Below are 13,241 nucleotides of genomic sequence, written 5' to 3'. Positions count from 1 at the left end.
ACACCCTTTTCTTTTTTCCATCTCTGTCCCAAGTAGAGGGAAGCATTCCATCCTCAATCAAGTCAGCCAGTAACAGATTACACTGCAGTTGCATTTCACTCTCAACATGAAAAGCATGGCACGATTGCACCGATCATTAGAAACAGCAGTGCAAAAGCTTGGTCTTTGGCCAGGTTTGACAACTCAGACCTGCGTTACGCTGTCCAGGATAAGCATACTATCGCTCCTGAGAGGAGGTCTATTTTCTCCGTTTTCTGCTAAATTCTGACCGCTGACTTCGATTTCACATGTTTCCAAGCCAACCCAGGCACAATACTCTAAATTTTCTGGTTTAACTCTTAAGATACAAAATCAGGTTTGCACTGTTCAACCCTGGAATTTCATACATCTCTAAATTAAAACCACATGGGAGGTAGCATGCAAAGAAGCACGTGTGTTTTATCCACAAGCCACCCTGCCCAGCAGTAACTCATCAGAAATATCAGGCAGAGGAACTCTTTATTCAGAAACTGTCCAGTCTCTTACGGAAACTAGGTTAGCCCCAGCCAGAAAGTTACCCTGTCATTATGGTAATGAAAGCAAGCTGCAGTCTGGTTGTATGATGTTAAGCAGTTTTTATACGTACCCAGATGTCTGCTTTTGTAGTAATAAGTTTGCCACTATAGAGGTTGACCATTTCTGGTGCTCTATAGGATAATGTAGTGTACCTGTAGCAGAAAGATCTATCAGTGAGTTTGAAATGGTTATCAGATGCATTTTCACAGTGTCACATTTCCAAATAATTCAAAATTCACTCTTTTCCTATTCATTTTAGAGAAAGGTATACTAAAGATGATAATCTATTGGAAAATCTTTTAACAGCAGCATCTGCTACACAAAACAGTAAAATACTAACGACTGCAAACTGCCCTGTGAAACCAAAGCAGTAACCAAGATCCTTTCTAAAGCAAGCAATTTACTCACAAAACAGTACAGTCATTTTAAGAACTAGAACAGAAATACTCGAGGACTCAGAGTATTAACAAGGTCAGTAGCCAAATGTCCTCTGCAATGTCCTCACTGCTGGGGCTTCGGCCAGCTGTATTACAAAGACTGTAACGGGATGCGTAGCTCCTAATTGACTTCCCTACCAGGACTCCTGCTCAGAGTCACTGTAAACAAGGGAAAGATTATTTTGTATCTCAAACTACAGCTAGAATCTGTCTCATTTTAACAAAATCACTATAAAGAGAAAAGCTAGAAATTGTGGCACAGTTTAAGAGACTCACGATAAGATTTCCTATCAGTAGGTCTACAATTTCTGCTGTGGCACATTGCATGCCATTTACCTTGATCACAAGAAAGCACTGCTAAAGGCAAAGTCTCTGCAGGGTTGTTACCAAGCGTACAAACAGGGCATTCCACGGGCACTGCAAAGCCAGACTAGGAGCGCTCTAAAAACTTCAGTCAAACAAGTCTAGGAAATCCAGGCAGGCGTAACTGAATCCTAATAAAAAGGAGGCATTTGCACACATTTCTAACATGCTGCTTTCTAGCCAGAATATTGTATTAGCAGAACTGGAAAGTTTGCAGCAGTGATGGTGTTAAAACTAAAGCAAGACCAATGACCCGGAGTCTGCTCCGTTCCTGATCTAGGTCCTCCTGAACTGCCAGCTAAGTTCCCTTTGTAAAGGCATCAAGGTGCACCTCGTTGCTACCGCCCCAGCCGGCTGTGCGCGGGGCAAGAGAAGGAACCGTTAAACACCTCAAGGTCCTGACATTTTCTGTGAAGAGCTAAGGAGTTAGACCATCCGTTCCCTTAGTCACTGCAAGGATTTATGACGAGCGGCTCACAGAGGACAGGGGTTTTGTCATCTGCTGTACCGCAGTTCAAAGAAGCCAAGATAGATGAGGGACAGAGACAGACTGACCCCATACATAACTGAGCATGTCACTACCTCTTCAAGGTGGGCAACTTCTCCGCATTAGCACACTCGGTCTTTCAGGTCCAAAGCAATTACATCAAGCTCAATTTATTGTTTCACCTTCCCCCAGGCGGTTATTTACCTGCAGCAGACACTTCTACGCTGCAGCATCCAATCTGCTGCAAGAGGCCTGAGTAAAATTTAGTCCTGGTACAATAAAAAATGACCCTGCAAATACATCCGAGTTGAAAAGGAAAAGCACACTTACTTTTTGATCTCCTCTTCTACCGCATTCACCCCTTCTGTCTGAGGGTTCTGGAATTTGTTAGTAGCACTTCCAAAGTCACACAGGACATAGTGGCCACGATCGTGCAGCAGGATGTTTTCAACCTACGAGCATCACAGACAAATACAGAATCACTCAGGCAAAAAAACCCAACAACATTCGCCTTCTTTAGACAAGCCAGGGATTTTAGCGCCTGAAAACATATCAGACATGTCTGACATAAAAGCGTAATATGACAGCAAAGAAAATACGCATCAAAACTCTGTCACATCTCCTAAAATAGAAGTCAAATCGTGGAAGCACAGTTGCAACACTGCCTTCCATCCTGCCACCTCTCCTTTCGCAAGCACATCACCTTGCCTCTACTAAGACTACTACGTGCTTCAGGACAAGAACTGTGTCCCCGTGTCCTTAGTGCTCAACTTCCCTCAGCTACTACAACAGACAGTCTGGTATCTGAATTTGGGACAGCTAAGACAAGCTGTCCACAGGTTTATCGAGGGCTGTAACCCCTCGCTGCCTAGTGAGGCAGAGAGGCGGCAAATGGATGGCAGCACACACACTTCTGTACTTTACGAAACGATAATAAATCTCTCCGGTTCTCTGCCTGCATTTCACCTGTCACTTAGGGTCTCATTCAAAACAAGCCTCAGCTTACGCTCACAGTTCAGTCGCTCGTTATCGGAATGCGCTGGGTACCCCGTACTCCCTAAACAGTGGCTCTATCAGCAGAAGTTCACCCAGGCTGCTGAGAAGATGACCCCTTTCTTTCAAATACTATTTGGCAGCTTGAATCAGACAACTGAAACAAATGCTGGAACAAACACCTGGGAGAGCTGAAAAGAAATATAAATAAAATCAGCAGAGTCACTGCCTTTCCCCTAAATACTCACACTTAATCACGCATTAACAAAAAGCTCATGTCTACCTACGAAAGCTGTCTGAATGTTACAACACCAACATAAGATGTGGGAAAACCTGGGTTCAGTTTTTTGCTTTAGCAGACCATCCCTGTATTCCAGTTCCTCATCTGTACAGTGGCATTAACAGCATGTTCTCTCAAGGGAATGCACACAATTTTTAACATATTTATCTTCAATCAATGTCAAATGCTCAGATAAAACAACGAGATAAAACATACTGCTCGTATATTTAAAAAAAAAAAATCACCACATAAATATTCCCTGACAAAACCTTTTGGAAGTAGACCTCCCCATCAAGGATGATCTTTACAAGAAGGAAAGAAAAAGGAGTCAGCATTTTAAGCCTCAGAAAATGCAGCCAAATTAGAGCAGCTGAGGGGGGAAATGCTGGCTTGAAACCAAGGGTTAAACACCACCCCTTCCCCCCTTCGCTCTCCATCTGCTTTGAATAAAGCATTGCACACAGATGTTCTCCCTAGCAGATCAACACTGACAGCATTATTCCCTATTCCCTGCAAATACTCATCAAACATTTCCAGAAGAATCCTTCCACTTTATCCGGCTGAAAAGTCTGACGTGACTTCTCACTGAAACGTCCTGCAAGTTTTATTAAACATCAGCACTGGACTATCCAGCAACCAGGCTCGTTCAGTAACCTCCAGAAAAAAAGAAGGAAAAAACAAACCAAACAGCAAAACAAAGTACCTGAATTACAGCTGCCAACTGCCAGGACAGCAGACACTGTCTTTTTAAAAGAGTATGGAGGTGCCTTCTTCCAGTCAAACCCTTGGAAAGCTGCAATCCAAGTTCTCAGCACTGCTGAGCGCTTACAACTCCAGCTTTGACATGCCCAACGCTTAAAGTCAGATTTAGACCCCAAACAAAAACCTTTACAGGAAGCTATGAGTTGCCTTAAGTTTTTTTTTAGTTACAGAATGTAGCTAGCTTTGGTCTCTACTCTCCAAAACAAATGCCTTTCTTTGGTAAAAGCTTAAGTAAACTGGTAAAAACACTGCACAGACACAGACTGGTGAGGGAAAAGGCATAAGGCTTTCCTTAACTAGCAAAATCAACACACGTTATCCTCTCTAAGAGCAATGGCTTCTAAGGCCAGTATTTCTAAGTAGCAATCTGGGAGGGATGCATGACCAAGGTACACTTTCTGACTGCCTTCCAACACCTTCAGGTCTTTTCAGAGATGTTTCAACCTCCCTTCCTCCCTTGGCACCGTTCACTATCTACTTCTGAAAGCTTGTTTAGTATTTCATAGCAAAGAAATGAATGCAACATGACATCTAAGAGGACTAAGTGATTTTGGCACAGGCATATTCTTAACCTGGTCGACGCAAGGGCTTAACATTAGGGAACTGGACAATTTTACGCATCACCCTCTGAACATAGAGCCATCCAAGCAAATTCCAGGCAAAGGCTTGTTGGTGGCATCAGGACAAAACTTGGTGTTACAAAGAACTGCGATGGAAGGCAGAGAGATAAGAGCAGCACAGCGTGACTGTCTTATGACACCACAGAGAAGTGCAACACCAGGAGGACTCTTGCTAAAATGAAAGCAGAAGAAACTAAATCCTTAACAGGAGAGCACAACCTTCTGGTTCTTTCAGAAAGCAGAAAGGTATCTTGATCAACAGCATCCTCTGGGCTGACTGACATAGTATTTTGCTGTATCCTGCTCTGTGTTTACTACAAGAAAAATCAGGCACTCATCTGCAAGTCAGACATCTACTCCCAGAACCAGGCGGGTTCAGACTAGCAGAAGCATCACAGGTAGAAGTGGGAGATCTCTCACTGCAGAAATCAAAGTTGGCTCTAAGCTGGTGCTTTGAACAACATGAGTTATAGGATGTGACACTGAAAAGACAGAGTTAAATGTAAAACAAGTTATGCAAACAACTACCGCTAGATATAGGGTAGTTGTGGAAATTGTTATCATCAGCCCTAGATAGATTTTCGCCTCCCTCCAACGGGGGCTGGCAGTCACAGTTTCTCTGCGTAGATTCCACCTTAGCAGCAGAGACTTCCCAGGCAGAGTAACAGAACCGACAGCCATAAGAAGATTTCACCATTTCTTCTTCGATGTTAAAAGGCCTAACTTAAAGACATCGGAAGTGTTCTCACTCCAGAGAGAGAACAAAACTAAACTTTTTAGGGAATGCCCTGCAGCAGCAATGGCCTACGAACCCTGAGGGTGGGGAAAATACCTGCAAGACCAAGTAAAGATAACCACGCAAGGCAGACCTACTGCCAGCAGGCTTGCTCTGCCCCCGCAGGGGTGCAGACGCGGGCAGAGGGGGCACACCAGGGGCTTCCTAACTTTTAGGAAAAAGCAGTATCAATATATGCCTGTTTTTGTGGCAGGCAATCAAGGCACATGAAACTAAATATCACACCCTGTACAGCACATCGTTCAGCTGTGAGCACGCAGGGACAGACTGACAGAGTACCTGAGTTCATCGTTAGATCAGGAAGGAAAACCTTAATAAACAAATTCAGGGGTGACATACTGTCCTGGTTTGAGAGACACAGGACTAATTTCTCTTCTAATGCTTGGGAAAACTGCGCTTTTAGAAGACTCTAGTGTTTGAATTTGCAAAAATATTTACTTTATAGCCAGCTATGGTATGTGGGTTTCAAGGTCTCTGTGTTTTCAAGCTCACCAGGTGCGGGGACGAGGAGGAGTGAGACCCGGGCACTTGACCCAAGCTGCCAACAGATTATTTCATACCGTGAAGGTCACATTCAATATAAAATAGAAAGTTTGCTGAGAAGTGCTCTCTCTCCCCTGATGGTGGCGGTCCAGAGAACTTCTTGCCCCGGTGCCAGGCCCCTGAGCCCTTCCCTTCCTCCCAAAGCCGCAGCGCTCGCAGGGTCCCACTGCTGAGAGTGGCCAGCTTCCTACTGACAGAATGGGCTGAGAATAAGACTTGTATATTTTATATCGGTATTGGGATCAATACTGGTTCTGCAGTATTATTAACGTTAATTATTTAGTTTTATCCTATTAAATCTGTTTATATTTCAACACTCGTGTTTCCTTGTTTGTTCCCGATTCCCCTTCCTGGGTGGTGAGGGGTCATTGGGTGATAGAATAATTGTCTAAATGACAATAAATTCTTGTGGGTTACTCAAACCGTAACACATACTATCTTTTTGGTGGCCTTCATTCGCAGTGAGATGCCCACTTTCGCCTGCTTAAAGGTGCTGTCGTCCCCAGCTGTTGGTTGCTTCCTACCAGTTGGGAGATTGTGCCAACAGGAGGTAGTTCTGCTTCAGGCAAATCCTGTTGGGTTAACTCAAAATCACAGCCACAGGCCGCTGAAGCTAATCCAGCTGCATTTGTCTGAAAGGGCTTAAAGATTATTCACAACGATTCCTTCTGCTGGCAGAGCTCTCTGGGCAGGAACCTCCAGTGTTAGAGCAACATCAAAGAGCTGGAAGGCAAAAAAAGCCTCCAGTCTCCATGCAGCTGTCTGCAAAGTCAACATCTGCCCACTCTTCAACAGGGTTATGTTCACCCCACCAGAACAGCTACCCGAAGGATGCTTCTCCTCACGCTCAGAACTTGTACAGAACTTTTCTGAACCTTAATCTCTCTTGGAATAGTTCTAGAACTGCAGCCCCCCCTTGGCATTATTAAATTTGAACTCGAACAAAGTCAAAACAGATCTAAATCATTAATTCTGTGTTAGTACTTAAATCCTCAATTGCGACTGGAGCTCCAGAGGGCCATCACCACAGAAATAATACAATATTCAAGCGGGAAACATGTCTCAAAGCAGAGAGAAGCCAAGTCTCTGACCTTGGGCAGAGCTTACCAACCAAGAGCCAGACCGTGCAAACTTTACTGATCTAAGCACGCAGCATGGGCGAGACATCAGACCCTAACAGTCCATTTCAATTGCAACTCAGTGTCGAGAGTAACACTCAAGATCAACACACTAATCCATCACAGATGTCCCAGAATTTATTCACATGCCACACAACAAGTTTGTTCTTAATTGAAAAACCCCAGGGATTCGTCAAAAAGGTAACAGCAGGGGTTAATATCAACTGTAGAGGTTCCTGTTCCTAAGCCTCATCCCCTCACCCCAGTTCTCCTTGTTTATACAAACTCCTGCGTGATTCTCACAGACCTTAACAGCTTTAAATCCAGGCCTCGTATTTGTAAGACTCCACCCATTTCACTCTAGAAACACGATGTCAGACTTGTTTCATATATCCGAACTGGGGTCACAATCATTTGAAACACGTTAAAGCACACCAAACCCTGAGGAATTTTTCCCCAGCGCTACCTGGCTCCCGTTGGCACACGTGCCGTCTTTTGCTCCTATAAAACAACGGCCAGCGGCACACACCACACATCTGCCGAGGGCTCTGAAAACAGAATCTGACCCACAAAGCACATCTGAATTTCAAATGTACACAGGAGCCTCCTTCTTGGCTGAATATATTATTCAGGCATTTTATGAGTTAGTTGAGAGGAAAGGGAAAATCTTTCTGTTTGTTTGACTATAGGCATGGGATTTTTTAAAAGCTCTCCCCACTGGCCTAGCTCTGTTCCCAGCTAAGCACGCAGAATTTTACAGCGCACTTGCATGGTCAACGGGGTCAGAGGCCAGTTTCAAAAGCTTCTAAGGACTCCTGCCCCAAGGCCATCGTCTCTGGAGGGATCCTTTTAATGTGGGTCCAGGAAACAAGTTTACAGCATGCTTTTTGTGAACTACCTTATACCATCAGTAGTATTTCAGGTGGTATGAAGTCACTGTGAATAATTCATCAGACACATTCTGGCACATCTCCTGTGCAAAACAGAATTCTTCACAAACATTTGTGTTTTTTAAGTAGATCTATAGATGGTAAACATATGGTAAGCAGCAATGAGAGGCTCATTTCTTTTTTTATCTTCCAATAGAGAGAGGTAGTTATGCCCACTTTTCCCCATTACTACAACAGAAACACAGCAGCGGTATTCAAAGCCTGTCTGCCGTGGCGTAGGCAGCAAACAGACATGTTCAGGAGGAGGCACACTCCCTGCTGTGTCACTGGAGTCCACAACTCACCTTCAAATCCCTATGGATTATTGGCGTTTTACACTGATGCAACCTGGCTACGGCTTCGCAGGTGTCGCAGAAGATCTGCAGGACCTCGTTCTCCGTGAAGCCCGTCTGCAGGCGCTGGTTCATGAGGTTCACCACTTGACCTCCTGAGGAGAAACAGACATCGAGAATCAGAGCAGGTATGCAAAGCGAGGTCTGGCCTGGTCCAAGCCCCAGTCCTACCAGACGTAACCTTAGTCTGCTCCCCGTCACACTGTGGCTGTACAGTCAGCGCACAAGAAGTTCACGAGTTCAAATTCAAAACTCGCACCAAGCCTTCCCCAGAGGCTTTTTGCAATCTGCTTACTCATCTTGTTTCATTCTCATTTCCTCGCCTAAATCCCAGGGGGTTTCACATATCTGCCGGCAGGCGCTCCATCTCATCTTGGCTTTGAACAGAGCTTCAAGAGCAGCAAGTTAGCTTCTAAGGCCCACACTCACCTGGCCGCGTTGACACTCAAATGTAATTCAGACTGAGAAGCATCTTTTTCTTTCTTCTTCAAAATAAGACTTTTTTGTCAGACTAGAGGAATAAAAGGCTGAATTTGGGGCATTCACAGTCCACAAAATAGTTTGCCACGTGTAAGCAAGAGGAGGGAGAAAGGGAGACACCCAGAATCCCCCCACACTACTAAGTAGTGTGGCTACAGCCAGGCTAGCAAAAAAATTAAAAATCCATCTGTAAAAGGGAAATTCCACACAAACAAAAACAAGTTTCCATGAATGAGTCCTGAATTTGCCTCAACTTTGAGGTTTTGCTGCTGTCAAGGCTTTTCCAAAACAATCCACAGAGAGGTTCTTCCCCCCTCAAAACACCCTATATACACAGAGAAAAAAATCTCCTTTCTGAACCTTTGGCAAAGCAAAACTGTATATTTCACATCAGTGTTGAAAAACTTTATTTTCACGCTACAAAAGAAGAGAGCTCAGGTTAATATATAATACAGCTGTGAACATTTCACACTCAAAGTGAGTGCAGTTCTGCACACAGAGACACACTGATTTGGTTTGGAAACTGTTTGACACAAAAGGAACGTAACAAGGGAAAATCCAGCGTGTAACAGCAATTCCTCCGCTTCACTCCGAACGTGGGAGACAGAGACAGGCATATGCCGAGCATGCTGGCACATCTGGCAAAAACAAGCCATGTGAGAGATACCACCTTGCAGCAATCCTCCTTTCAGATGGAGGGAAACACCTTAGAAAGATGGTCTTTACTTCATCAGCCCGAAATTTGGTGCAGAGGGGAGGCTCGTGCAGCTGGAGGGAGTGCTTTCTGAATTGCTGTGGTTTGCACTTCCCTCCACAGTGGGGCCCGCAACATGGAGTATGGATTTACCAGCACTGCCAGGCCTATTTCTTACAACACTCCTTGCGATATTTAGGTTTAAGCTTACAGAGAGCTTATGTAATGATTCCTTCAGCAAAAGCCACACATAAGGTTCTTCCTTCTACCAGCCAACAAACCCACCGCAAGTCAGACAAGATTCCTGCATCAAAACCAAGCAGCAAAGTGGGCATGGCAGAACAGAGAGCTGTACATGTTTAAAGGCATTTTGTAGTTTCCTACAATGCACCTGACTTCAGTTAAAAGCCGAATAGTCCCAAGAATACCTATTTCCATCAGCAGCCACCATCTGAAACAGCCACAGACTTGGGGAGTCACCTGGCCAAAACATTATTTTTGCTTAACACCGTTCCTGCGAAAGGCATTTGAGCACAGCACATGCATCAATTTCCAAACACCACATCCTAGCCACAAGAGATCAAAGCTTTGGGACAGCTGGAAAAGACTGGAAGAGCCTGTCTGGCTAGAGACAGCCAAGCAAAAAGGTCAGAGGTAAAGGGAATGCTTTTTGGCTTCACACTATCCATTTCAAGCTTCTTCCAGAACAATCCTAAGTCAGGCTGAAGTGGAAAAAGCTTGCAATATGACATAAAGTGAAGAATTTCATTCCACAGCCTGGCAGCTTTAGAAGAGCTATTTCTTGTGTGGACGAGCCTATGGAAAACAGCAATATATATTTAAGAGTTCTCCTTTACAATGGAAAATATCTAGGACCACCGTGGACAAGGGTAAAAATGGTACCTGTCCCATTAATAGGGTCAGCATAGCCTCACATATCATCCACTTCTCCACACCTAGTTTTGGCTTGGCTTTGTTCAGAATGGTTCCTTGGTAGCCAAGGAAGGGCCAGGCCCAGGAACAGGTTTGGGTTTTTTGAAGGAAGATGTTGTGCAAGTTTCCTGTAAGCACCAAAAAAGGCACAAATCTACCAAGGAACAATATGTTGAGCCCACACTCACCTCGACAGAAGTCCATTAGTATCAGCACTTCCCAGACGTCGCCACTGCTTACGGAGTTTATACTGGAATCGATGTATCCAACAATGTTCTTGTGGCCAGACAGATCCCGCTAGAAGATAAATAAATTCAAAGCCTAAACCAGCCATAAAGAGCAAGCAACATTTTGATCCGGTTCCTCCACACCACACAGTTTTCCTAGCTCTTCTCCTGTCTAGGCGCAAGCTTCTGCCACTTTGCATTGATCGTCACACAAAACTCGAACAAACCTGAGGTCTGTCTCTACCCGCTTTCCTTCCGGAAGGATTTGAGACAAACAGCATGGAAACAGCCAGACTGATGAACTAACTTGTTCAGGGAGCAGCCCAGACGTTTTGCACATTCCCTTACAGGCCAAGCCACCTGAAGCTGCTCCTCTTTCACACAGAGGGGAGAACAAAGGCAGATGTTTTGTGGTGAGCACACACAGTACATGTTGTGCTTACTTCTCCGTCCACTCTTCTGCTGGCAAACAATATCCCAAGTCTTTGCATGCTTAAAAAAATCCACTAGGGTAATAAAATAAATGTTAACCTTTTAGAAGTATCTTATTTTAAGTAACCTGATGGATTAAAATTCTCTTATCAATGACTTATCCGTGACACATGCTAAACTTGCAGGGAAAAGTCATTTCTTTGGGACTGCCAGCTTCACACACACTCCCAGGTGTGACAGCCAGCCCACGTTCAGCCTCACCAGTAAGAGAAATCAAGATTTTGCTGTAATATATTAGGGTTGCAAAAAGTGCTGTGAAGTGTAAAATACTTCCTTATTGCACAAAAGCTAGGATAGAAGAAAATATTTCCGTTTAGTGGCATACCGGTTCTTCAGGACAAAGATTTATGCTTATGATAAGACTCAGCACAGGAGCAAGCGTAAGAAGGATACTTCTCACCCTGACTTTCCAGGTCAGCCACACATTTCAAAGAAGTACCAAAGACACGGAGACAATGGAAAGCACGGGCAAGTAAAATCCGAGTAAACAAGCTTTGTGAGCACTGCTAAAACCTTTGATGTACGATCTAATCTCAACTTGTCCCATGTGGCATTAGCTACGGTGATGAGAAAGCATGCCCAAAAGCTTCACTGCACTATCGCACAAACTCCAGAAGTTAACTTTAAGGTATTAACCTCATTAAAAGCTACTTCAAAAAACACAGAATTGCTACAGGTAAGAGCTTCTGCTACGAAGATCATCTACCCCAAACCTATACCTCGTGTTGTAAATTAGCAGAATGAGGATTTTATATTTCCTTCCCCACCTCACAGTTGCTCTAAATATTCATCAATACCTTTGAATACAACTTCAAAAGTGGCACTTCCCGTGTTTACCAGACTCCAAGCAAGACTAAGCAAATCTATTTGGAACATCTCGATTTTTTGTTTAGAGATGCCAAGTTTACAACAGCTATTAAAAACAGCTATCCTATAACTCCTTGTATCCAATAATCTAGAGAAACAAGCCAGTGCTTATTATAAATACTTCCCTGTTTCAAAAGCCCAGGCAATAACTGACCCACAAACACTGGTTTTAATCTGTCAACCTCACTAACGCAGAGATAACTGTCACCCCAGTGCAAAAGATTGGAAGCTGTTGTGACAGAAACTCATCTCTGGATGGAGGTCTTCATTCACGCGCTGAGTTCAGAGATGGTTACATCAGAATCATCGGCCTTTTCTGATGAAGTCCAAAAAGCTGAAGACTTTATCCCTGAACTGAAGATTGTTACACCAGGAAGTCTAACACCGCCAACCACGCTCATCTCTTCAACTCTTCCTTTTCCCATTAAGTTGAGGGGTTGACATAGGAATTTTTTCCCTCCCCTTATTTTCCTGAGATTCCCTCTGCTTTTTCAGCTCACACGTTTTTCTTGTCCACAGAAACGATTTAAATAATTCAATATGAGATTTTCACGTGGTTGAATAACTCCAGGAGTCAGGTCTTTCCAAGAGACAGACAGTTTTGCTAAGAAAACCCACAGTTTGCAACATGATGCTACACAGATGACAGGGAGAAGGTGACCAGGCTCTCACACCATTCCACTCCCAGTCTGGGGCCCCAATACAAAGTGGCGACTTACCATGATTTGGATTTCTCTTTTGCAGACTTGCAAGTCATACTCGTTATTGACGTACATACGCTTCAGGGCACATTTCATCCCATTGTTAGTCCTCACGAGAAACACTATCGCAAATCCACCTGCGGAAGACACAAAATCATCCTCTTCATTTACAAAGAAACCTCTTGGTCCCTGCTCCCAGCCCTGCCCCTGCCTCCATCTGCCTCCAGAGTACAGTCAGAAGAGGGAGGGCACTCAGCTGCTACCAACACAGCCGCACTGGGAGCGCTCCTTACACATGCTTAGCTCCAGAGCTTCCAACTCTGCCTAGACAGTTATTTCTGGGAACTAAAAGGAATCCAAGGAGGCAAATCTTCAGTTAATGGAAGCAAAGTTAATATTTAACATCTCTACAAAAACAAGCAATTACACCGGTTACTTGCCCTGCCAGGCAGCCCTCCCTTGCTCCACAAATTTCCATTATGAAGAAGAAAGCTGAAGTATAAACAGCAATGTTGCCTTGGACAGAAAGACGAGCTACAGATCATCCACTGAATTACCAGACGCCTGAACTTAAAAAGCTTCCCAACTTTTGAAGTGTCTAAGTTACATTA

At 44.1% G+C, this 13,241-nt stretch overlaps 1 protein-coding gene across 1 annotated transcript in view; it reads right to left on the bottom strand.

Moving 5' to 3' along the window:
- The window catches only part of AAK1 (AP2 associated kinase 1), a 55,139-nt gene extending 42,372 nt beyond the window's left edge, over positions 1-12,767 (bottom strand). Inside the window, exons 1-5 of the mRNA XM_009892970.1 lie at positions 12,649-12,767; positions 10,532-10,640; positions 8,189-8,331; positions 2,173-2,294; positions 626-707 (exon numbers count right to left, since the gene is read on the bottom strand). Coding sequence (XP_009891272.1) covers positions 626-707; positions 2,173-2,294; positions 8,189-8,331; positions 10,532-10,640; positions 12,649-12,726 — 534 coding nt within the window. The 5' untranslated portion in view covers positions 12,727-12,767. The remainder of the gene's footprint in view (positions 1-625; positions 708-2,172; positions 2,295-8,188; positions 8,332-10,531; positions 10,641-12,648) is intronic.
- Positions 12,768-13,241: the final 474 nt, after the last annotated feature.

The sequence above is a fragment of the Charadrius vociferus genome, unplaced genomic scaffold, assembly GCF_000708025.1.
Source record: "Charadrius vociferus isolate BGI_N301 unplaced genomic scaffold, ASM70802v2 scaffold1339, whole genome shotgun sequence".
Classification (NCBI taxonomy): Eukaryota; Metazoa; Chordata; class Aves; order Charadriiformes; family Charadriidae; genus Charadrius; species Charadrius vociferus.
Note: the sequence above shows the minus strand (reverse complement) of the source record. Positions and strands in the feature narration are given on the sequence as shown.